General features: G+C 36.6%; 3 protein-coding genes across 3 annotated transcripts; 2 read left to right on the forward strand and 1 right to left on the reverse strand.

Annotated features, from left to right (window-relative positions):
• Positions 1–1,197: 1,197 nt before the first annotated feature.
• Positions 1,198–25,805, reverse strand: LOC115427378 (uncharacterized). The gene is made up of 7 exons (XM_030145914.1): positions 25,738–25,805; positions 25,294–25,635; positions 24,842–25,189; positions 24,373–24,489; positions 24,200–24,255; positions 21,959–22,134; positions 1,198–1,233 (listed from the first exon to the last, which is right to left on the reverse strand). Exons 1-6 carry the CDS (start codon positions 25,778–25,780, stop codon positions 21,991–21,993), a joined length of 1,050 nt encoding a protein of 349 aa, XP_030001774.1. The 5' UTR covers positions 25,781–25,805; the 3' UTR covers positions 1,198–1,233; positions 21,959–21,990.
• Positions 5,065–7,315, forward strand: LOC115426806 (uncharacterized). The gene is made up of 6 exons (XM_030145039.1): positions 5,065–5,107; positions 5,267–5,596; positions 5,842–6,201; positions 6,297–6,413; positions 7,125–7,190; positions 7,311–7,315. The coding sequence occupies exons 1-6, from the start codon at positions 5,065–5,067 to the stop codon at positions 7,313–7,315; spliced, it is 921 nt and encodes a 306-aa protein (XP_030000899.1).
• Positions 10,465–12,504, forward strand: LOC115427384 (uncharacterized). Its single transcript, XM_030145922.1, has 5 exons — positions 10,465–10,757; positions 10,930–10,983; positions 11,102–11,230; positions 11,310–11,347; positions 11,450–12,504. The coding sequence occupies exons 1-5, from the start codon at positions 10,508–10,510 to the stop codon at positions 11,582–11,584; spliced, it is 606 nt and encodes a 201-aa protein (XP_030001782.1). The 5' UTR covers positions 10,465–10,507; the 3' UTR covers positions 11,585–12,504.
• Positions 25,806–27,365: the final 1,560 nt, after the last annotated feature.

Genomic DNA, 27,365 nt, shown 5'->3' on the forward strand with positions numbered 1-27,365 from the left:
AACATAAGATAACGGGGGCCACCCTTTCACAACTGACAGCCTAATACAAAGTTCATGTTTTATTACTTTGTGTAGATTTGGTTCAGTTATTTTTTCTGTGTGTTTTGAGGCATCTAATACACCCCATCATCATCTATACCCATTTATTAATTCTAATGTAACCTGGGGCACATCGGGGGTGCATGTGTGACATTGTCGCAGGGCGTTTGGAACAAGAAAGCTGAGAGGGATGCGTCATCTAACAGATTGAGGTCCGTTGTATAATAATAGTGGAGGCATATCCCCCCACCCCAACCCGACACCCAGGGTTCATGGGTAACTCGCTAATCCGCACATCACTAGTGAGGTGCCAGTTCACTTTCACTTTCATTTTACAAAGGGGAACAGGAGACTGTTGTTGTGGAGTGGATCACTGGTGGGTGCAGTCGTATGTAACTATATCAAACTGCTCGATTTCATACCAGTCAGGTGAAACTGGATAATTTTCCACAACACACCTGATGATTTCTCATGGTACACTTATGTGCTGCAGCACACTGGTTGGAAAACACTGATCTAACAAATGTTAGATGGGGGGCTAGCAAGACAATAGTGAGGTCCAGGGTTGGAGTCCCAGCGGGGGTTCAAGGGGGCTAAGTGAAATGCTTCAAATCACATAAAACTGTACTTTTTTTTATCTTACATGTAATTTAAACTGACTAATGTGTATCGTCCTTATTTCTTGAAGAGGGCGCGTAGTAAATAATGATACCGTTCTGTGATGATGCGGTTTTTGTACAAAATCCCATCGACACCACTATGTGTGAGACCAAGACAAGACCGAGACCAAATTACCTGAGTCCGTGACAAGACCAAGAACACCACAAATTGGTCTTGAGACCAAGACCGGTCTCAAGGACTACATCACTAGAATACATTAACTTTAGAAAATAAGTGAACAGTCAATAAAGTCAACCATACTTTGCAATCAATGAATGCAAACTGACTACCAATCAAGTTAAAATTAATTATTTTTGTATACTGTAAAATGAAGATAATGTTTTTTTGATTTTGTTTTTTTGTTAAACTGTTCATTTTGCAAACATCATAAGTTGATTATTGTAAGCAGCTCCTCCTCTGCTCTTCAGTTCACAGTGTGAAATCCACAGCAGAAGAGAAACAGAGTCAGTTGTAATAATGTGTTGCTACTTGTGTTTCTACCCACATCAGAGAGAAAGACAGCGTAGCTGTTCTCTGTAAAAATACATCCATTTGTTTCACGCCTTCTTCAGCTGTTTTCAAAGGTTTGAACATATGCAAAACTTTAACAATTTAGATTCAATACAATGTGTGAGGCAGCAAATACTCAAATGAATAGTCTGTTTTTATAATCTTAAAACACTCTGTAAAGTCAGTGTGGAAGGAACATGTACACTCAGTAATGCAGGTCATTTTTTTTTTCACCTTTAACAAAACCTGTTTACTCAGAACTGACACTGGACAATGACAGGAAATGCTGAGGTTAAAGCTGCAAAGAGGGAAGAGCTAAAACCAGCTACCGACCAATGTTTCTGATTCGACAGGTTTCAGGGGTTTATTGTCCAATGACCTTTTTATTACCACTCAACTTCACACTGACACTGTAGATCTGCCATAGGCACAACTTATTGTGAGACATATTTTTAACCCATTTTCATTCATGCTGGTTTAAAAGAGAGACTGAGTAGGAAATTTGTAGTTCATCTTTGAAGTTCAACCAGAACAAACTTGACTCTCCATTGTTCCCATTCAATAAAGGAAAAAAACACAATGTCAGAAGTCCAAAAATCCAGGGGAAAAAAAATAGTCTATGTAGTCAAGAGTCCAAAAAAGTCAAGAGTCCAAAATTAAATAAGGCAATTGGGCTAGGCAGTGTGTGTGTGTGTGTGTGTGTGTGTGTGTGTGTGTGTGTGTGTGTGTGTGTGTGGCACAGGAGTGAGCAGAGGCTCCGGCCTACTGCGCTGGTAGATCAGATCAATTCAGTTCAGCAGATCCAAGTTCTTTTTTTTGTTCCTAGCTCACCATCGGGGTTTCAAATATTGGGAAAAAACCTGGCCTGGATAACACAAGTACGGTGGCCCAGAGGTGCAACAGGCCAAAAAATTATCCACTAGACGAAAAAAATTATCTACTACAAGAAAAAAAAAGAGAACAGCCTAAAAAAATTATCCACTAGATGAAAAAAATTATCTACTACAAGAAAAAAAAGAGAACAGCCTAAAAAAATTATCCACGAGATGAAAAAAATTATCTACTACAAGAAAAAAAAAAGAGAACAGCCTAAAAAAATTATCCACTAGACGAAAAAAATTATCTACTACAAGAAAAAAAAAAGAGAACAGCCTAAAAAAATTATCCACTAGATGAAAAAAATTATCTACTACAAGAAAAAAAAGAGAACAGCCTAAAAAAATTATCCATGAGATGAAAAAATTATCTACTACAAGAAAAAAAAAAGAGAACAGCCTAAAAAAATTATCCACGAGATGAAAAAATTATCTACTGCAAGAAAAAAAAAGAGAAAAACAGCCCAAAAAAATTATCCACTATAAGGAAAAAAAAAGAGAGAACAGCCTAAAAAAATTATCCACTAGACAAAAAAAATTATCTACTGCAAGAAAAAAAGAGAACAGCCTAAAAAAATCATCCACTATAAGAAAAAAAAGAGAACAGCCAAAAAAAAATTATCCACTAGATGAAAAAAAAAATCCCCTATAAGAAAGAAAAGAGACCAGCCAAAAAAATTATCCACTAAAAGAAAAAAAAAAGAGAACAGGCAAAAAAAAAATTATCTACTAGCCCAAAAAATTATTCACTATAGAAAAAAAAGAACAGGTGAAAAAAATTATCTACTATGAGAAAAAAAAGAGAGCAGCCCAAAAAAATAAAACAGCGCCCCCGTAATTGAAAAGGTGGATGATGTTTTTTTTTTTCTTATAGTGGATATTTTTTTGGGCTGCTCTCTTTTTTTTCTCATAGTAGATAAATTTTTTCACCTGTTCTTTTTTTTTTTTTTTTTTTTTCTTATAGTGAATAATTTTTTGGGCTAGTAGATAATTTTTTTTTGCCTGTTCTCTTTTTTTTTCTTTTAGTGGATAATTTTTTTGGCTGGTCTCTTTTTTTTCTTATAGGGGATTTTTTTTTTCACCTAGTGGATAATTTATTTTAGGCTGTTCTCTTTTTTTTTTTCTTACAGTGGATAATTTTTTTTGGGCTGTTCTCTTTTTTTTTCTTGTAGTAGATAATTTTTTTCATCTAGTGGATAATTTTTTTAGGCTGTTCTCTTTTTTTTCTTATAGTGGATAATTTTTTTGGCTGGTCTCTTTTTTTTCTTATAGGGGATTTTTTTTTCATCTAGTGGATAATTTATTTTAGGCTGTTCTCTTATTTTTTCTTACAGTGGATAATTTTTTTTTGGGCTGTTCTCTTTTTTTTTTCTTGTAGTAGATAATTTTTTTCATCTGGTGGATAATTTTTTTAGGCTGTTCTCTTTTTTTTCTTATAGTGGATATTTTATTTTGGGCTGTTCTCTTTTTTTTCTTGTAGTAGATAATTTTTTTCATCTAGTGGATAACTTTTTTAGGCTGTTCTCTTTTTTTTTCTTGTAGTAGATAATTTTTTTCATCTAGTGGATAATTTTTTTAGGCTGTTCTCTTTTTTTTTCTTATAGTGGATAATTTTTTTAGGCTGTTCTCTTTTTTTTTTTCTTGTAGTAGATAATTTTTTTCGTCTAGTGGATAATTTTTTGACCTGTTGCACCTCTGGGCCACCGTACACAAGGCCGACTTTAATTAAATTCATTCTTTGATAAGGTTAACTAAATCAAGCACATTCAAATAAATCACGAATAAATCACGATTCTACAGCTGTATCCAGTTTTGACACAAATTCCTTATCCAAAGTAATCAAAAGTGCATAATTTCACTTTAAACTTAATTAATATTCTTAATGCATGGTCACTTCTGTCCATAATGAACATTAAACAGGTTTTAACGATTACGGATAGCACTTCCGGTTTAGCAGATAGCACTTCCGGTTTAGCATGCTAATGCTAGCAGCTACAAAGCTAGCGCTAACGCTAAGCACTAATTGGCAATCGCTAGTTAGCGTTCGCTAACCAGCAACCGCTAAATAGCGACCGCGGCACACTTAAATACACCAATTACATGCATTTTACAGGCATATATACACGTAAGGCTAAATATAGCAGCGGCAATCAGAGCAATGCACCGTGAAATACAAGGGACAATAGCAACAGGCTAATGGCAACAGCAATACAACTCACCAATTCCAGAGTTCGGTTCGCTTCTCCTTTCTTTTCCCTTTCACTCGTCCTCAATGGACCTCTATAACTGTGGTGGAAAATACATCCATACATTGAATTGTCCAAGAATGTAAATGAAGCGAAGACAGGTGGTTAAACAGGCGGGTATTTACCAGCTCTGACTCGATGTTTGCCATCCACGCCACAGCTCACGCTACCGTCTTCTCTCTCTCTTACTTCCTCTACCTGTTGCCACTACTGCGTTTTATGCCTCAGCCCTGCTCTGATTGGCGCTCTAATCTCACGATACCGTGACTTTCCAGGTACACAGATAGTGCAGGCACGCACAAAAAATAAAACAGATAAATGAACACAATCACAATAATGATACTTCCAGTTGCATTTTTGGAAAATTAAAAAATAAACAATTTCAAAATTAGTAAGGAGACCTGGGTTACATAATTACTTTGCATCACTGTAAAACAGCGGAAAATATATGCTATCAATAGTGATGCAAGAAAAAATGTGATAGAATGAACAAGATTATATATGGTAAACACATGCTCAAATTCAGGACAACATAGTATTTCGTTAAATGATTTAAGGAAAAATTAAGAGGTTATACACTTTACACACAACAGAACAAGACCTCTGTGGTAGGAAATGCGCTTTATGCTGTTCTAACCAACCATTGGCTGTTCACAGTGTGACCTATCATAACCATGTGACTGCCTTTGACTCACTGAAATACTGACATGTTTTGTACAAATGACATTGACAAGATGATTCTCTTGTGGGTTACACTGCTTCTCATTCAACAGGGATGTAAGTACTACTTGATGTTGTTTAGATAGTTTCTAATTCCTGTGTCTCAATTCAGAGTTCTGTTGATGTGTGGTAGTTCATACAGCTGAGTCTTAGTGTAGTAATGTTTACACTAACTTTTATTCACTGTTTCATAAACTGTGTTTCTTTTTAATGTAGATACTCTGATTCCAGTGATCAGTGTTCAACCTGGTGAACCTGCAACCTTCACATGTGCTTTACTCGATAAAGAGGTTAACAATCAAAGAGTCCAGTGGTTCAAGCAGAGTGCAGGAAATACTATGAAATTTATTGTATCAGTGGAGACAAACATAAAACCCCAGTACAGCCCAGACTTTTCCGAGTCTAGAATAGCTGTACATATTGATGGGAAATTCAGCAATTTAACGATTTTGAGGACGAATCCAGAAGATGAGGGAATGTATCACTGTGGAATACAATGTTTTATAATAATGAATACTTGGAGTGGGACCTATTTGTCACTGAAAGGTAAGTAGGGAACTTTTTCACAATAATTTGAATTTACCTTATTCATGTACAGCTTTGTGAATATTCATAATATTTCTTATAATTAAACTGACTGTGTCATGAGGATATGACATACTCATTCTACAGTATGACTTACAATATAGATTTGAAATCTTACAGGCACATATGTCATCTTATTTTACTTTGATATTCAAACTATTCTTAAATTTCTTTTCATATAAACTATACCCTTTGCATATTTATAGGGAAAACGGCATCAGACTACACTGTTGTGCAGCGGTCGACAGTATCTGATCCATTACGTCCAGGAGACTCCATGTCTCTCCAGTGTTCACTTCTGTCTGACTCCGACAATAAGACGTGTCCAGGAGATCACAGTGTTTACTGGGTCAGAGTCGGATCACATGAATCTGATCCAGGCGTCATTTACACTGAAAGAAACAGGCAAGATGGATGTAACAATGACACTCAGTCCTCTCCAAAGAGCTGCCTTTACCACTTTTCTAAAACCATCCACTCATCTGATGCTGGGACTTCCTACTATTACTGTGCTGTGGCCACATGTGGACGGATATTATTTGGAAATGGAGCGAAAATACAAGTTGGTATGTTTTTGTGAAGTTACACAAATAATCTTAGTAACACATGACTGATACTTCTCTTTCAAGAAGATCTGATGATGTTGTTCTTTGGTGTTTAGAGGAAAGAATAACGTCTAGACTCATCATTATGGTGATATCAATAATCTTGGCAATTTCTCTGATTGGAAACATGGTTTTTATCTGTTACATCAGAGCACTACGCACAAAATGTAAAGGTAAGTGTTGGTTGCAGGAACATTTTTAACACTATCATCTTAATTTTGTGACAGTGATTGGTTGTTCGTCTCTATTTGTCGGCCCTGCGATGAACTGGTGACTCGTCCAGTGTGAACCTATAGGTAGCGGGGATCGTCTCCAGCACCCCCACAACCCTAGTGAGGATAAAGTTCAGAAGATGAATGAATGAATGAATGAATCATTTTAATTTTATGCACGGCTTTGGACATTCACCTACACATTGGTCTAAAATTACCACACTTATGTTATGTGAGATGGATAAACTGAGGTGTCTCATCTCTTAATCAGTAAAAGTATCTATAAGCTTTTACTGACATTTATTGTACTAATATTATTTACGTATGATTTACTTTTACTCTATTTAATGCAGTATTCAGGTTTGTGAGGTACATATCCTATGCATTTGTAAAACATAATATGCTGGTCTTCCCGAAGATTAATAATCAGGATCAGGATAAACTTTATTGTCCTTTGTGGGAAATTTGTTTTGGACAACAGTGCTACTCATTGCTGCATTCACATCAGACAAATACAGTCACAAAACAACTCAGTCACAAAATCTTAAAGTCAGCATAATCACAATTAAGTATTGCACCTAGTTCATATATTGCACCCTTCCCTCCAAAATCCAATAAATATAAAAATAAACAAAGACTCATATTGATTCATGATCTTGTTTGTTGCTCTAGGATTCATGAATGCCTCTTTGCAAGAAAGACATGTCAACGCAAGTGAGCCAGAACATGTCATTGTAAGTGAGAGAGTAAATTCCAAAACGTACAGTAAATTATGTTTTGTGATTTTATTAATACCATTCACAGCCTTTCCTTTTAAATGTGATGCTGATAATAAGGAATCTTTTATTTGTGCCACAGGCTGAAGAAGAAGAGAACCTGAACTATGCAAGACTGCATTTCACCGTAAAGCAACCCACAAGAGGAAGAAAGAAGAGAGAACTTCCTGACGAAGCTATATATTCTCAGGTTAAAAGTTACTGAATACATCGGTGTTTTGTAAGTTGTGTTGTAAGCTGATTGTCATAGACATCATATTGTGTCTTTACATTTGTGGCGATTTTTTTTCTTGAAATCATATTTGGACACTGTAACGTCAAAACATGACGTTAATATACGTAAAAGTTACCTCTAACAGTTAAATCTTAGGCTTCAGTTACATGAACTACGTATATCATCATTTCTGATCATGAACAATCAAACAAATCAAAGCAAGCCTGACTTTTGACCGCCAAAATTACTTCATATCATCTTTGTGTCCAACAGAACTGATACTGATGGACACCTTACAGCAGGGGTCACCCACCCTGGTCCTCAAGAGCTACTATCCTGCATGTTTTAGATGTTTCCCTCTTCCAGCACACCTGACAGTCATTATCAGCCTTCTGCAGAACTTGATGAGAGGCTTATTATTTGAATCAGGTGTGTTGGAAGAGGGATACATCTAAAACATGCAGGATAGTAGATCTCAAGGACCAGGGTGGGTGACCCCTGCCTTACAGAGATGTACTGTGGACACATAAATTTAAAAAAAATAAAAATTAAAAAAAACAGAAATAGCAGCTACAGAAGAGCAGCTTAGGAGGTGATTAAGTGGTCGGTCTCATCTGTCCATCTTTGGGTTTATCTCACACCTTCTATTTATCATAAAATCTTAATAACAGGGGACCTCTTTTAGAGGGTCCACATCAATTTCAATAGTAGCACACAGTACAAGTTTAACCCATAAAGACCCAGTGCTGCTTTTGTTTAAGTTCCTAAATGAATTTTTCCTCTATTTTTAACCTTTCTTAAGTGATTTATCATCATTCACTCAAACATTATCCTCTGTATTTTGCATTTTTAAGTTAAAGTCCAGTATTTTCCTACATTGAATGGACTGATTATGTAGATGTTTATTCAAGCTCAGATCAAAGTTGAGGGGTTATTATATTCAAAAAAGAGAAAACTGAAGAAAAAAATATTTTTTTTCTGTAAAATATATCATTAACTGAACATAAACCCAGTGTCTCAATCCACTGTTATTGGTCAAACTCCATGGATTTTACTGGTGAATCAATATTGTAGAAGATCACAGTGTTTCCATGTTCACTATGGAGCCTCTGAGCATCCAAATGGGTCATATCTGATGACCATGAAAAGATAACAAACTGTATTTTAAACCAATTATTTACATGAATTGAAAGGATTAGTGGATCAACAGGTATTAGACAGTTTAGATCAGTGAATTATTTTGGTCGCCGTTGGATGTTTGGGTCTTTAAGGGTTAATTCATTCCATGACCAAGCTCATTTTGAGATTTGCTCATTTTACAAATCAATTTTTCCTATTGAGATTAACTGAAATATAATTAATCCATTCCAGCCCCCAGATAGATAGATCGATAGATAGATAGATAGATTTACTTTATTAATCTCCAAGGGGAAATTCAAAATATGGTCACCGCTCCACAGAAACAGTCATACCACATCAACAAAAAATAAATAAATAAATACAGAGTCTAAATAGCAAAAAATAAGTTAGATTAAAAGGAAAGTGGTTTGCACTGCCATGTCACAGCAAGAAGATCCTGGGTTTGATTACAGCACCAGTGTGGAGTTCACATGGGTTATCTGTGGATACTCTAGCTCCTTCCCACCATCCAAAGACAAGTACCTTCATTAATTGCCCATAGGTGTGAACATGAGAGTAAAGTGTTATCTGGTCTGCATATGGGTGCCCTGGTGGATGGGACAGGCTTCAGCACTTCCATGACTGCATATTTACAGACTGGAACTACATCTGCAAATGGACATCCATCAGTCCTGGTGCATCTACAGTCTGTCTGTCCATGGGAGTAGATCTCTTCTTCACTGTGGTTCTCCCCGAGGTTTCTCTGTTCCCACTGGATTTTTGAAGTTTTTCCGTGTCAAAAAGGAGGGTCTAAGGACGGGGGATGCCCGGGACATTCATCTACTGTTTATTTGGCTGTTGTTTGTTTTCATATCCTACTAATTCTGTAAAGCCCGATGAGGCGACCTTGTTGTGATATAAGGCTCAACAAATAAAATTGAATTGAATTGAATTGAATTGAATTGAATTGAATGACCCTCTTGAGGACTATAGGTTTGGAAAATGAATGGAGGAAAATGTCACAAACATCCATGGTATTTGGAAGGAAGTCTAATAAAACTTAATTCATATCCCATAGTCATAGTGAATTTGTAAGTAGATTTGTGCTAATTTACAAATGCAGAACATTGTATATTTAAAGTCAGTCTCTGCCACAGACATATGTACCTAGTTTTGTCCACACTGTATATTGTATATTTTTAACTTTGTCTTACTTGTTTATTCTCTATCTTACTTGTTTATTTTATTCTGTTACTTTTTACTCCATGTTCTATGTATGCATCAAACCACTGAAGCAAATTCCTAGTAATAGGAACCCTGTTTACTTACATGGCAATAAACACAATTCTGATTCTGATAAAAGCCAGTGAAATGCAGTGAAGTGGTTACTGTTTGTACAAGAGCAGCAATGTGTCATTTATCATATGAACATGACAGCAGTGTTAGAGCTTTTTAGAGTAAATAAACAGTTATAATTTTATGAACAAATACTGAAGAATTTCTACAGTTCAGAAAACCAATGACAGTAATAGTTTTTGCTTTTCCCAGAACCAAGACTAGTGTGACAGGAAATGCAGCATATTATGTAATAACCAATCAGACGCTTTTGACAGTGCGACCTTAATGCCACCTCCTTCACTCGCTGAAAAAGCAACAGCTTTCCTAAAAATAACATTTTCAACATGATTGTCTTATGCATTACACTGCTTCTCCTTCATCGGGTCTGTAAGTACTGTTTGATGTTTATTTAAGTACTTTCTCATTGAAATAGTGATAAAAATCTGCATGGATGACTTTTAGTTCATGCTTTACTACTAATAGTGTCCAAGCTGTGTTTAATAAACTGACAATGTTTTTGTTTTAATTTAGATACTCTGGTTCCAGTGATCAGTGTTCACATTGGTGAACCTGTAACCTTTACATGTGTTTCACTGGACAGTACAGTCATGTTTCCACGAATCATCTGGTACAAACAGAGAATGGGTGATACTCTGAAATTAATCGCACAAATGCAGAAAAGTATAGAACCGGTTTATAACAAAGAATTTTCTGAGTCTCGAATGGAAATACAAATGGATGATAAGTTTATCAATCTGACTATTCTGACGACAATTCCAGAAGACGAGGGAATGTATCACTGTGCGATCTTGGATTATGACATGAAAACTTGGAGTGGAACTTATTTGACATTTAAAGGTAAGTATGTCATATTTACCCAATATTTTTACAACCACTATATCCACTTATAACTGACTTTAGGACATTTCTTATCTAGAGGCATCGATTTACTTTTCAGAACACTTTTCAAACACTTTTGAACTATGTCTAAATAATTTCTTAAGATTTGTTTTTTTTTTTTAATTCATAGGGAAAACACCATCATCTCTATTTGTTATAAATGGAACAGAAGTGGACAGTCAAGGTCAGTTTGATTTAAGTTGTTATTTGAAATAAATGAAGGTGAACACGTGAAATATTATTTAACTATAATTCAATTTTACTCTCTGACACCTTCTTTTTCTCATGTTGTACTGTTTCAGAAACCAGCCTACGGTCACAGAAGGAAAATATAATGTTTGTTCTGCTGTGTGCAGTCCTGGCATTATGTCTGAGTGTTATAACCTTCTACATTTGCACCATCATAAAAGACAAGAACAACAGTCACAATGGTAAAACAAATTCATATTTCTGTTTCTGTCAAAGAAGAACGTATTTCCTATAATAATGTAGATATTTTTCCATATGAAGGTGCTGTTTCCCTGGACAAAGTAAGCCATGGGCACAAGGTAATTAATGTAAAGGAGTAACTCCATTGAAAAGTAATGATGCATCATTAATTATATTATTCTTAATAATATTCTTAATAATTATATTCTTCTATTTCTTAGAGATGTGAGGATACTGGGGCTTACTCTGCTGCCGTCTTTACTGTGGTGAAAACTGACAGCAAGGGAGGAAAGAATGGAAAATTTACAGAAAGACAGAAGATCTACGCTGCTATCAAGACTTTTGGACTGGATTAGGAATTTAACCAATCTGTATGGAATCAGTTCATGTTCTGATAACAGTTAAAGCATGAGTTGTATGAGGTTAGTGGGTGATATATGGTGTCTATATGATGTGATATATAGATGATACATTCCCAGTTAGCATATTTGTAAAGGTGGAGTAAGTCATTCATGAAACAGCCCACAGATTTGTTAACTCAGGCAAAACGAAAACACCTTTTCATCCGAATCTCACTGCTCCATGTGACACTCAAAGACCAGATTTTATGTCAGCGCACAAACACACCAAATGGGTAGTGGACAGCAAAGACAAATCACAGACTGTATATAATTAATGGACAGAGGGACCGTGACGTCACCCATTGATTTCTGAACTGCCATTTTTAAGCCAGTTGTTTGTGATTTTGCCGTCAAACGAAGTGACCATATTTGGACTAAATGGGTGGATCAGAGGTGGGATGACGCCATGCACGAAAAAGCAAAAGTTTATGATATAGTCTAACCATAACTATAGTTCATCAATCTGTCAGAAAAAACTGGGATATATTACATCAAATGAAACTGTGAAAGCCCATCGTGGCAGAAATCCAACCCTCATAGACCACCAGGTCACTTATCGAATATAAAAGATGAGCCAATGGGAGCTAACCCCAGTGGACATCAGTGGTATTACAACCTTGATATTCCTCTGCATAGGCTTCATCGTGGGGCTGATGTCCTTACCCCTGGGTGAAACCATTCTAGACAGAAAGTACATGGGATTAGATTTACTAATTCCATACTTAATGTCTATGGAATATTAAATTAAATCCATTCACACACATCAGTTCCATCCAGATGTTACTCATGGATTGTATTTTTTTTTTTTTTCTTCTTTTTGGCTGTAAAAGTAAAATTTTATTCACTAAAATCATCATGTATCTGCTCCCTATGTTGCCAGCTTCCTGATTTCTGCTACTTTTCTGTAACAAGTGTATTTTATTTTACTTTATCTACATATTTACTATGTTATTAATAACAAAAGTATGCACTGGTCTATCATTTGTACAAATCAAAAATTCAATCTGTTGTACTATCATGTATGAATCTGATTTAGTGACAGAAATTGTGGAAATAAATCTGCAAATAAATACATTCAGAATATGGTGAATATATGCATGGTTCATATGTTTATTGATTTAGTAACAGTATGTAAATGACCATAAAATCCGTACCTGACATCAGTGTGAATGGATTAAGACAGGGGTGTCAAACTCAGGTCCTCTAGGGCCGGTATCCTGCATGTTTTAGATATTTCCCTCTTCCATCACACCTGGAGGCCATTCCATCGTTATCAGGCTTCTGCAGAGGCTGTTGATGAGCTGATCGTTAATTAAACCAGGTGTGTTTGAAGAGGGAAATATCTGAAACATGCAGGATACTGGCCCTCGAGGACCGGAGTTTGACACCTATGGATTAAGGGGTCCAACAACCAAATAACGTAACAGGGACACTAAAGCTCATCTACATGCAGTTTTTAAATGCAGTAGTGGGTGCAAGAACAGTAAGAGAAAGTAAAGCACAATACAAATAAACATGCAGTTATATTGAGTCTACTGTAAAAAAGAACCCAGGTTTCTCCACATTTACGTTGATATTCTTAAGTAACTCATGAGTAAGTAATCTTCCTTCTATGTCTAGAAAACACAAAATAGAAAAAAAGGAAATGCAACAATTACAGGAAAACCACAAACATAAAACACCAAGAACTGTTTATTTTTACTGCAGTATAACACAGATATTAAACTTGTGCAGACTAACATCAAGCTATAAATTCAGCGATATACTGGAGGTCAGAGAGCAGATTAGTTTGGGTGGGTGTGGTAATATCTGACAGCAGAGTACACACAGTCCTGCTCTTGCTTCTTTTGATTTCCTTGTTTCGTTCTTGCAGAGAAAGTTAGCGTTGAATAGTTGACATCCACGGCTCCACCATCCTGTCAATATACAGTAACATGTTTGACATATACAAATGTTAAAGAGACTAAAAACAACAAGAAAAAAAAAATAAAACAACAAGAAAAGCTTTAGGACCATGGATATGTGACAGCAGCATCAGTGGACGAAGTAAAGAAGGGGAGGGAGGTTATATATAAATAGTAAAGCAGGAAATTGTGGCTTTGCCAGGAAGAAAAACCTCATCACATCAGTATAATTGGACTGTTTTTCAACTATATATGAGTTTTACTATAATTCTTACCCTCAGTATTCAATAGTAAGAAGTACTTTTTTCACCTTCTGTAAATCATGTTATTAAATGCATATGTTTATTACACAAGAAACGACAATGAACTTCAAGGCTCTGTCTAAAAATATTAAAATACCTTTATTGTAACAGCATGGTCTAGTTAGACCTATAAAAATCACAATTATCTAACTGATTATAATGAAGAACTAAGGTATAATACAAATTGATTTTTCCACCACTATTAATTAGTTTAAGGAGACGGACTACTCTTCAAGATAAACATTTTTTGCTACATTTGGAGTCAAAAAAATCCGCTAAAACATGCATGATTTCAAAAAAATATTGCAAGGCACACTGTAGGATTTGTGTAAAAATAAAATGCCTTTATTACTCAGTGGCAATCTTTTAAAATACCTTTTACGACATGTTTGTTGATTTAAAAGACAATTTTACAAGCAAACCAGTTTGTAGTAACTTTATAAGTATCAGATTGTGAAATAAGAATGACAAACCCACAAGTAGTGACAGTGACCACATTCGATCTATCTATATGTAGTGTTTTCATTGCTCCTTATACTTTGTCACTTGTTCTCAAACGACAAGACATGTTATTAAAGTGATGGCCCATTTAGTGTTATTGATCACGTACCAAGTCTTCAGACTGAAACCCAGTTCTCTTGTCATGATCCAGATGACTGATGGCATCTGTTAATAAATAGTACAAAACGTAAAAATATCAGTATTACAGGAGTCAGTGTTGAAGACTGCAAGTTCTAAAATTGTTAAATACAAAAATTTAAGTGTTTGCTGTATAATGACCTACTTTTGCAATGTTTACAAACTCTACTTCGACGGAGAAGGACACACAGAATGGCAATCACAGTCGCACAGAAGGCCAACAAAACTCCAAGTGCAATGACAACAGGGTCCTTTTCTGGTTCTGGCATATCTGTAATATAAAAGATATTCAGAAACACTCAACATGCTCATCTGAATGAGAGGATTTACAGATGTTTTGGTTTATTTACCTGTAATTTGAAAAGCATGAGCAGTTGGAAAAGCTGTAAGACTAAAGTTAACTTAAGTTCAATTAATAGTACTGACTGCTTCTTTCTATGGACATTTGTTGGTGGATAAGACCTGGATTCCACTGGGGATAACTGTGTTGTGTAATAACAATGTTGTGTCTACCAGAGCTGAATGCAACCACTCTATACAGTGCATGTCAGATTAAAGAATCTGGTCAGTTTTCACAAACACCTTGTGCATTTTTCCATTTACAAAAAAGCAATATATCAACATTAATAACAAACACGACATCAAAATACTGATGCAAAGTAATATCAAAGATGACTGCATTGTCAACAACTTAAACAACTTCTGTCACCACAACCATGAATATTCACTACTGGAACATTATCACAGTGAAAACAATTAAAACAGACAAAAAAAGCTACCAACATAGCCTATGTATCTGGTATGAGCATAAAAATAAATTATATTATTAAATTAGCAAGTAAAAAAAAATAAATAAAAAAAATCAGACAGCAGAAGACTTTGCTTCATGAAACTATGCAGCTGCTTTGAGTGTAATCCAGGGTTTACACACATAGGTTTTTGGGTAAATTGTCCGTTTTAAACAACAAGCAATATAGAGTATTAACCCATAAAGACCCAGTGCTACTTTTGTGGCACTTCCCAAATGGATTTTCCCCTTTATTTAACCTTTCTCAAGCAATTTATTACAATATATTATAGTATTATCTTCTATATTTTGCATTTTTCACTGTAAATTATGTATTTTCTTATATTTAAATTCCCATATTTAATTTAGATGTTCATGAAAACTCAGAGTAAATTTCACAGGTTAATATATCAAAACAGAAAACTAAAGGAAAAGTGATTTTTTTCAGCAAATCTACCATTAACTGAACCTATAAACCAAGTGTCTCCATCCACTGTCATTGATCCAACTCCATGGGTTTTACTGGTGAATCAATGCTGTAGAAAATGACTGTGTTTCCACGTTCACTACGGAGCCTCTGAACGTCCAAATGGGTCATATGTGATGACCATGAAAACATGACAAACTGCATTTTACACCAATTATTTCCATATTTTGATAAGATTAGTGGATCAACAGATATTAAAACATTCGAGAACAGTAAATGTTTTCGGTCACCAGTGGAGGTTTGGGTCTTTATGGGTTAATAAAGTGGGTGATAATTGGCTTCATTTTGCTTTGATTAAATATCTTTTTTTTCTGTTTCTAATTTTTCATATGCTTAACTGATCAATATTTCTCCTCTAAAGTCGTACCTGTCTCCACTTTAGTTCCTCCACCAAACAGGATCTGTCCACATGTGGCCACAGCACAGTAGTAAGTCCCAGAATCAGACAAATCCTGTACAGTTTTAGACACACGGTAGATGCATTTCCTTTTGTCCGGTTCTTCAGTCTTGTTCTTGTGAGTGTAAATGATTCCTGGTCCGTATCCTCCTGATGCGGCTCTGAACCAGTACACATTGTGTTCATCTGGACACTGAACTGGGTTTTCTTTATTGTCAGATAGAAGTGAACACTGGAGACTCACTGAATGTCCTCTCTGCACTGAAGCTGCTGGTGGAGTCTGCTCCATGGAGATGAACTTCTGCTGATTGGTTTGATCTGTGTGATGAACAGTGGTTTTGAGATGGTAATTTATGCTCTTTTGTGGACAATATAATATACAGACTCATCTACAAAATAATAATATGAAGTAATGTACTTACCATTGACTGCTATGAATGTGCTGTTCATGAAAGTTAGTCCATGTGCAGGTCCATTTTGGCAGAAATACATTGCTTCATCCTCCTTTCTGATGTTTCTAATGGTGAAAACATACTGACCCTTGTTTTCAGTAATATTGAAACGTGTGGATTTAAATTGATTTTCCATTCTTATTTCGGCATAAACTCTTCCAGCCACTGTTTGTATCTGACGTCCAAGAGGCTGTTTATACCAGTAATAATATGCATGTCCATACGTAACTGGACAGTAAAAACTAGTGTTGTCACCAAATTTAACCATAGTGGAAGAAATCGGGCGAGGAAATTCTGCAGCTTGAATCAGGGCTGAAAAAATGAGCAAAAACAAGAGACAAACATAATAAAATATATGACATGCTGGTAGTTATGCAGGATATTACATACATTGCTGAACATAAAGTATTCAAACTGTTTCATAAATTTTCAGAAGTTATTGTTTGGCTTATTCAGATTAAAACTGTACTCACACACTGTACTCAGAAGAACTAATGCAGACAGTAGTTCAGACATTGTGGCATACCACCTTCGTCTTTTGTCTGGAACAAGTGATGACTTGTCACTCAAAAGAAAGCTTTATGATGAGGAACTCAAACTGATTGGCTGAAAAATAGATTGTGAACTCCCCCCTGAATATAGTGAGGGATGACTGTTGCTATACAATATACATTTTATAAATTAGAGCATTTGTATCACTGGATATTCCAGGTCATTAGCCTATTTATATCCTTGACAAGTAAGTAAGTGAGTAATTTATTCATCCATTTAACAAAACATGGTATATACATGCGTACAGTTTGGATTTCTATATTTAACATGGGCGGAAAGATGTAGGCAGAAGCAACAGCTTTTTTATGCCTACCCTCTTTACAAAAAGGAAAGTTGCAGAAACAAAACAAGATAACAAGATGGTGCAGTTTGAAACAATAATATAGATAAATAATATAATCTAAGCAAAATCTGAGATTCATACTGATAATTGGCTTAGTTTATCCAGATATTTTATACTTATTGAAAACCTTAGTTTTGAACATCCTTTAAAATGTGGTGACTGATGTGCATGTTTTTAATTCTTTATCAAGGTTGTTCCATAATTTTACTCCAGTTACAGATATGCATTTGCCTTTTGTGTTGGTCCTTGCCTTTGTTTTCTTGAACATACAGGTACCCCTAAGGTTGTACTGGGACTCTCTGACTGAGAACAGCTCCTGTGTGCAGGGTGGAAGTAGGTTGTTGTGTACCTTGTAGATGAATACAGCAGTGTGGAGGTTAGTCAGATCTTATAATTTCAGCATACTTGTACTGACGAAAAGTGGATTGGTTGGTGCAAAGTAATCCTTCTGATATATAATCCTAATGGCTTTCCTTTGCAGGGTGCATATTGGTTTGATGATTGTTTAGTATGTTTCCCCATACGTCCACACAGTATGTGAGGTATGGAAGTATGAGGGAGCAGTACAGTATGTGAAGTAAGTTTTTGTTCAGTGTGTACTTCATTTTATGTAGTATTGCAATGGTATTTGAGACTTTTGTTTTTATATCATCTATATGTGGTTTCCAGCTGAGTTCATTGACTGTAGTGGTTCCCAAGAATTTATGCTCATTAACTTGCTTGATTTCGACACCATTTATCAATGGTTTGACAGGTCTATTTATTTTCCTATTGCCAAATATAATGTGTTTTGTTTTACATGGATTCAGTGATAATTTATTAATACCAAACCACTTCTTGAGGGTCTCTAATTCCTTTTCCACTGCACACAAAAGCTGCCCAAGATCTTTTACAGCGCTATGTAGACTTGTATTGTCAGCAAATAACACACACTTAAGCAGTGGCAGCATGTCACAGATACCATTTATGTATAGGATAAAAAGTTTGGGAGCCAGAACAGAACCCTGGGGGACTCCATGAGTTATTTTGAGTGGGTCGGAGTCTACATCATTCATGTGCACATACTGCTCCCTATCACCCAAGTAGCTTTCGAGCCATTCATGACAGGTGATTATCCTAATCCTTGAATTTTTTGCTGGATCACTTAAATGTCTAATTTTATACATTTTATTATTAATAAATATTCTTCACTGTCCTTACCATTTTATTTGTCCCTATGTGAGATCATGTCTCTTATGTTTGTGATGGACATTATGCTCTCTGGTGTGAAAAGAGCATTTCAAATAGACATTTTTATTCTAAACTGTCTGTGGCCTTTTAGCTGATTGGAGTTAGTCCAGCATTTCTTAAAGCTATACCTACCGATGTGGCATTTCTCACAGCACTTAGAAAAAGTTTGAACATGAACAACCCGCCTCCCTCCAAAGCCCCGCCCACTTCCCCTTGCCTGAGCTCTGATGCTCGCCTCCTCTCTCCTGATGCGTGCGGAGGAAGCGGAGGGGCAGGTCCGGTCCACTTCGGTGTGTCCGCAGACCCCTCCCTCAGTAATCAGATGCATCATCCACCTGCCGCGGGCCCGCGGCCCCTGTTCCATCAGTAGACCCTGTATTTAAGGGTGTGGTCTGTGCAGCACTGGGTCAGTGTCTTCACTGCACCACGGACATGAGATGCCCAGGCGACAGGCGCGCGCACTGTGAACACGTGGCCTCCGTGAATTTTTCCGTGGACATTTGAGGTTTCATAGTCCATACATTTATCATCCTACATAATCATACACTGGGTGACACTATGTACATGTGCCTGTATGAGTCCCACGGTCATAAAAGCTGAGCTTTATGCAGACCTGTTCAGTCCAGTACATCCGACTTCCGGACTTTTATCTCCATCCTTTATTCATCAGACTCCTGTTTGTTCTCCTTAGTTGTTGTTTCTGTTCATAAATCAGTTTTTTTCCCTTCCACATGAGCATTTGAGTTCTATCCATACACATTCTAGAAAGACTGTGGTCAGTGACAGGAGAAGCGTCAGATTCAGAGGGACACATATCGGATGTGAGACGGCGATAATGGATTGGATGCTGGATGGCCGTAATGGATGATTGACAGGAGGCTCAGCCAGGTTCGGCCAATTATTTTATTCGGACCGACTAAAATGATTGGTCAGACTTTTATCAGAAATATACGAGAATTAAACATTTTTGAGTTTCAATACCTGGTGGACTTCTTTTACATTTTAGTTTAACACGCTTATTAGGAGCATTTTAAGATGACAAAAGAAAAGTGTAAAAATGCCACATCATACGGTATAGCTTTAAACCCTGAGTTTTTTGTTTTATTTTTCTTCTGGTCAGAAGACATAACAAGTGGAACTAATGTTTTGGCATCAGAGCACCCAAAACTCATTTTAGGGACGTACAACATACAGAACCACTGCCATGGTGATTTGTCACTTAACTAGACAAAGTGTGTATATTTGGAGAATGGACAAGTATCTAATAGGGGAAAGAGAAAAACTTGTAACATTTCCAAAATTAATAACACAATGAGCTACGATTCACAGCAAATGTGGTAGGAGATGAAGAAAGAATGACCACTCTGTGTGTTGTGTCTCAAAACTCTGGCAGTGGACAGTATGAAATCTAATATAAGGAAGACACACTTACAGACAGTACACTCCTATGACGTCGATAAATCACTCCAGTTTTTCAAGAGGAAACTTTGTGCAGGGCCGGCTCCTGACATAGGTCATATAGGCAGTTGCCTAGGGTGGCAACCACTGGAGGGGGCGCCACTGGTAGGCCCAAAAAATAAATAAATAAATAATAGTAATTAAATAAATAATAGTACTGATGACGTGATCATTTCTCATGTTCTGTCTTAAAAATAAAGAAATGAGGAAAAAAAGAAAAAACAAAACAACCCCTCCTGTAATTTCTCAGGTGAGCTCTCCCTGACCTGGTGTGCACTGCTCAGTCACATGACATGTGTGTGTGTGAGCAAGAGATAGGCCGTTTCTCAATACACATTGTTGTCTGTTCTTCCGTTCTAACATTCTCATGAAATGTCATCAGTCACGGCCCAAGTACAGTTCCATTTGAAAGTTCGCATAAACCAAGACGGCATAGAAAACCCCGATGTTGTTCTTGTCAGCCGTCTTAAACTAAGGATGCACTGGTTGGTGACTGTCAAGGAACGATGTGAGTCTGTGGACGATGTGAGTCGCGCATGTGTAGACATCGTCTAGAGACTCATATCGTCCCTTGACACATGGCTCACATCCTCACCTGACACACACAATGTTGGTGTTCAATGGTTGTGTCTGAACCTGACCCAAACCTGAACAGCACTCCTAAATTCATGTCCAAACCAGGTCTGACACGGTGGGTCCCGTCAGGCTTGGTTCATGAATGTATTACAGTTTTGAAAAATTTACAAATGTATAAATGACATGTAAATACTAGTACAAATGTATTGAAATCAAATTGAGTGACATTGTGGTGATTCAAGGGAAATGAGTTATGGAGCAGATGACAGAAATACAGCAGAGACAGGGAGGAAAATTTACAAGTACCAGCTGTTCCAAATACAGACAGACTTATGTTCTTAGGAAGTCTGTTCTCTGACCGTTCTTACCAAGACCGTACTTGCAGAGTTCACAAGATCATACTCTGTGTTCTTGATATTGAGAAACGGCCACAGAGACAGAGCAGATGTGAATGACAGCCTCAAGTGTCAAGTACATTATCCAGGTACAGGTTACAGAATTTATCACCATGAAAAGGCCATCCAAGCCATCAGCTGCTGGCTTTCTGCTCTCCGCTACTTTTCTGTAACAAGTGTATTTTATTCTACTTTATCTACATATTTACAGTGTTATTTATGACAAATGTATGCATTGGTCTATCATTTGTACTGATCAAAAATTCGATCTGTTGTATTATCATGTATGAATCTGATTTAGTGACAGAAATTGTGGAAATAAATCTGCACATAAATACATTCAGAATATGGTGAATATACGCATGTTTCATGTTTATTGATTTAGTAACAGTATGTAAATGACCATAAAATCCATACCTGAAATCAGTGTGCCTGGATTAAAGGGTACAACAACCAGATAACATAACAGGGACACTAAAGCTCATCTACATGGAGTTTTTAAATGTAGTAGTGGGTGTAAGAACAGTAGAAGAACAGTAAGAGAAAGTAAAGCACAATACAAATAAACATGCAGTCATATTGGGTCTACTGTTAAAAAAAAAAAAAAAAAAAAAAAAGAACCCAGGTTTCACCACATTTATGATGATATTTTTAAGTAACTCATGAGTAAATAATCTTCCTTCTATGTCTAGAAAATACCATAAAAAGGAAATGCAACAATTACAGGAAAACCACAAACATAAAACACCAAGAACTGTTTATTTTTACTTCAGCATAACACAGGTAATTAAACTTGTGCAGACAAACATCAAGCTATAAATTCATCGATATACTTGAGGTCAGAGAGCAGATTGGTTTGGGTGGGTGTGGTAATCTCTGACAGCAGAGTACACACAGTCCTGCTCTCGCTTCTTTTGATTTCCTTGTTTCGTTCTTGCAGAGAAAGTCAGCGTTGAATAGTTGACATCCACGGCTCCACCATCCTGTCAATATACAATAACATGTTTGACATTTACAAATGTTAAAGAGATTAAGGTTGAGAGATTAGGACTGAAATTAAATAAAACAAGAAAGCTTTAGGACCATGGTTATGTGGAAACAGCATCAGTGGATGAAGTTAAGAAGGGGAGGGAGGTTATATATAAATAGTAAAGCAGGAAACTGTGGCTTTCCCAGGTAGAAAAACCTCATCACATCAGTATAATTGGACTGTTATTCAACTATATATGAGTTTTACTATAATTCTGACCCACAGTAGTCAATACCAAGAAACACTTTTTTCACCTTCTGTAAATCATGCTATTAAATGCACATGTTTATTACACAAGAAACAACAATGAACTCCAAGGCTCTGTCTAAAAATATTAAAATACCTTTATTGTAACAACATGGTTGAGGTAGACCTATAAAAATCCCACATATCAAACTGATTAGAATGAAGAACTGAGGTATAATTTAAAGTGATTATTCCACTACCAAGTGGTAGAAAATGGATAGATAATCCACTACCATTATTTAGTTTCAGGAGATGTACTACTCTTCAAGACTAGAAAAGCACTCGGAGAGCGCAGACCTCGGCCAAGGCAGATCAGTCCCCCCCCGATCCCCACCAAAATTTAATCATTTGTCCCTTGTGCCAGTATCAACATTTCCTGAAATTTTCATCCACATCAGTCCATAACTTTTTGAGTTATCTTGCACACGGACAGACAGACAGACAAACAAACCAACGCCGGCAAAAACATAACCTCCTTGGCGGAGGTAATAAATATTTTTTGCTACATGTTTGTTGATTTAAAAGACAATTTTACAAGCAAACCAGGTTGTGGTAACTTTATAAGTATCAGATTGTGAAAATACCTAGTTATAAGAGCTACAAACCCACAAGTAGCGCGGCAGTAGTTGCTTTTCCATAGGATATCTGCGCAAAACTTAACCAGTATTTACTATATGTCAAAAAAACAGAAGTGTGTAATGCCGATTTTTTCACTGAATCACAAATGCGATGATTTGTTCATTTATTATTGTGAAAATGACACGAGAAGTTATGCCATAAACATGATGACAAACGTAAGTACCGTGCTGATTTACAGATATATTCATTATTGTTATATATTACCCTTCTATCTAGTACTAAATTAAAAAATGATTCGGTTTCCTGGTGTGTCCACATATACCTTGCCATGTTTCTTTTAAAACTCTTTTTCTTTGCTTGTTATAATGTTCGTCAACAACCATTTTTTTTTAAAAATCCATGTGACTCTTGTTGCTGCAAAAGGTCTTTCCATTACAGTTTTCCATGATTTACCAACTGCGCTACACCCAATAAACCACCTCTTGCCCGCGCAAAAAACTTTTGATCGAAATATAAGAGGTTTGGCGAAATTGTTGTTTTCCCATTAGGCAAATTTTTATTCGCAAGTTATAATTGCACAATTTGAGGGTCAATGGAAAAGCAACTAGTGACAACATCCTATCTGTCTCTGTCCAAAAAGTTACTCAGATTCACTGTATCTCTGCAGCTTCAACAGATAAACACATATGTAGTGTTTTCATTGCTTCTTATACTTTGTCACTTGTTCTCAAAAGGCAAGACAGGTGTTAAAGTCAGGGTGCGATTTGTTGGGGGGGATGGGGGGGGGGGGTTAATCCCCTCCCCCCCCTCTGGTTTTTCCATCCGTACTTCTGCTCAATGAATTTTATCCTCGGGGGGGGGACAACCAACCAACTGAAATAACAGGCAGGTTGTGACAGTTTTCTTACATCTCTATCCTACATTACTGGCACTAACGTTCACCTGAACCACACTGTCAGCAGTCTCAGAATTCACAAACATCCCCATGCACTGGAGCGCCGTAAAGGGGGATGGGGAGGTAACAAATTCATGGGGCCCAGTGTTTGTGGGTGGCCCATAGAGCAGTGGAGAGGGTCCAGTGGATACAGGTTAGAAGTTGTGAAAATTTTGTGTAAGGTCCGCTGTAGAATAGAGGAATAGAACCCGGAAGTGGGACGTTGAAAGTATCATGTTTGGCGTTACTGATCACATACCAAGTCTTCAGATTGACTCCCAGTTCTCCTGTCATGATCCAGATGACTGATGGCATCTGTTAAAAAGCACAAAACATAAAAAATATCAGTATTACAGGAGTCAGTGTTGAAGACTGCAAGTTCTAAAATTGTCAAATAGAGAAATTCAAGTGTTCGCTGCATGATGAACCTACTTTTGCAATGTTCACAAACTCTACTTCGACTAAGAAGGACACACAGAACGACGATCACAGTCACACAGAAGGCCAACAAAACTCCCAGTGCAATGACAACAGGGTCATTTTCTGGTTCTGTAATATATGGAAATATGTTCAGAACAAGATCTAAGGTTTTGTAAGACTAAAGTTAATTAAAGTTCAAGTAAAAGTATTGACAGCAGAGGGCTTTGCTTCATGAAACTGTGCAGGCGACGACACTAAATCATAACCTGATGCAGCTGCTCCGAATGTAATCTAGCGTTTACACATATAGGTTTTTGGGTAAATTTGATTTAATGTAATGTATAAAACAAAAAGCAATATACAGTATTAATAAAGTGAGTGATAATTGGCTTCATTTTGCTTTGATTAAATATCTTTTTTTCTGTTTCTAATTCTTTATATGCTTAACTGAATAATCAGTATTTCTGCTCTAAAGTTGTACCTGTCTCCACTTTAGTTCCTCCACCAAACAGGATCTGTCCACATGTGGCCACAGCACAGTAGTAAGTCCCAGAATCAGACGAGTCCTGTACGGTTGTAGACAGACGGTAGATGCATTTCCTTTTGTCTTGTTCTTCAGTCTTGTTCTTGTGAGTGTAGATGATTCCTGGTCCGTATCCTCCTGATCCGGCTCTGAACCAGTACACATTGTGTTCACCTGGACACTGGACTGGCTTTTCTTTGTCCTCAGACAGAAGTGAACACTGGAGACTCACTGAATGTCCTCTCTGCACTGAAGCTGCTGGTGGATTTTGTTCCACGGAGATAAAATTCTGCTGATTTGTTTGATCTGTGTGATGAACAGTGGTATTGAGATGGTAATTCATGCTCTTTTGAGGACAATATAATAAACAGACTCATCTACAAAAGAATAATATGAAGTAATGTACTCACCATTGACTGCTATGAATGTGCTGTTAAGGAGAGTCATACCATGTGAAGGTCCACTTTGGCAGAAATACATTGCTTCATCCTCCTTTCTGATCTTTCTAATGGTGAAAATATACTGACCCTCATTTCTAGTAATATTGAAATGTAAGAATTCAAATTGATTTTTAATGTTTGTGTTTCCGTAAACTGTTTCAGCCACTGTTTGCATCTGACGTCCGAGAGACTGTTTATACCAGTAAAAATATGTAACTTCATCAGTAACTGGACAGTAAAAACTCGCGCTGTCACCAATTTTAACCATAGTGGAAGAAATTGGGTGAGGAACTTCTGCAGCTTGAATCAGGGCTGAAAAATTGAGCAAAAACAAGAGAGACAAACATAATAAAATATATGACATGCTGGCAGTTATACAGGATACTGGCTTATTCAGATTAAAACTGTACTCACACATTGTACTTAGAAGTACTAACGCAGACAGTAGTTCAGACATTGTGGCACACCACCTTCATCTTTTGTCTGGAACTTGTGTTGACTTGTCACCCAAGAGAAAGCTTTATAATGAGGAACTCAAACTGATTGGCTGAAAAATAAATAGTGAACTCCCCCCTGAATGTAGTGAGTAATGACTGTTGCTACACAATATACAGTTTATAAATTAGAGCATTTGTATCACTGGATATTCCAGGTCATTAGCCTATTTATATCCTTGACAGGTGATTATCCTAATCCTTGAATGTTTTGCTGGATCACTTAAATGTCTAATGTTATACATTTTATTATTATTAAATATTCTTCACTATCATTACCATTTTATTTATCCTTCATTCATTTATTATCATTTCTCTTACGTTTTTGAAGGACATTATGCTCTCTGGTGTGAAAAGAGCTTTACAAATAGACATTTTTATTCTAAATTGTGTATGGCCTTTTAGCTGATTGGAGTTAAACTGTGGGCCATGACTCAGAGTTTTTTGTTTCATTTTTCTTCTGGTCAGAACATGTAACAAGTGGAATTAATGTTTTGGCATCAGAGCAACCAAAACTCATTTTAGGGATGTACAACATACAAAACCAATGCCATGGTGATTTGTCACTTAACTAGACAAAGTGTGTATATTTGGAGAATGGACAAGTATCTAATGGGGCAAAGAGAAACACATGTAACATTTCCAAAATTAATAAGACAATGAATTATGATTCACAGCGAATGTGGTAGGAGATGAAGAAAGAATGACCTCTCTGTGTGTTATGTCTCAAAACTCTGGCAGTGGACAGTATGAAATCTAATATAAGGAAGACACGCTCACAGACAGTACACTCCAATAATGTCGATAATCACTCCAGTTTTTCAAGAGGAAACTTTGTGCAGGGTTGGCTTCTGACATAGGTCATATAGGCAATTGCCTAGGGTGGGAACCACTGGAGGGCCCCCCCCCCCAAAAAAAAAATAAAAAAATAATAGTAATTAAAAAAATAATAGTACTGATAACATGTTCATTTCTCATGTTCTGTCTTAAAAATAAAGAAATGAGAAAAAAAAAACCAGCAACCTCCTCTGTAATTTCTCAGGTGAGCTCTCCCTAACTTGGTGTACACTGCTCAGTCATGTGATGTGTGTGTGTGTGTGTGTGTGTGTGTGTGTGTGTGTGAACAAGACATAGGCCATTTCTCAATACACATTCTTGCCTGTTCTTCCGTTCTCACATTCTCATGAAACATCATTAATTGCAGCCCAAGTATTGTTCCATTTGAAAGTTCGCATAAACCAGAGCCCTATAAAGAGAGTTACGACACATTTTGATGTCGCCTCTCCGGTGATCATGTGGTTCATGTAAGCCTGAATAGGTCCAAACAAACTAAGCGCTCCCATGTTATTTAATGGGACAAACAGCAGTGAGCATGGTAAATCCAAAAATAAACCACACACAACTGTTGTGTCACTCCTATATGTCCTGTTGTGTGTGTGTTGTACTTTTGAGTAGTGGGTTTGACCACTGAAAGGAGTGCATTTATTACTTTGAAAATTTAAATTTAGGGGGGAAAGGTTGATGTTAGCTTGGATAGGCTACTTACAT

The sequence above is a fragment of the Sphaeramia orbicularis genome, chromosome 10 (genome assembly GCF_902148855.1).
Source record: "Sphaeramia orbicularis chromosome 10, fSphaOr1.1, whole genome shotgun sequence".
Lineage (NCBI taxonomy): Eukaryota > Metazoa > Chordata > Actinopteri > Kurtiformes > Apogonidae > Sphaeramia > Sphaeramia orbicularis.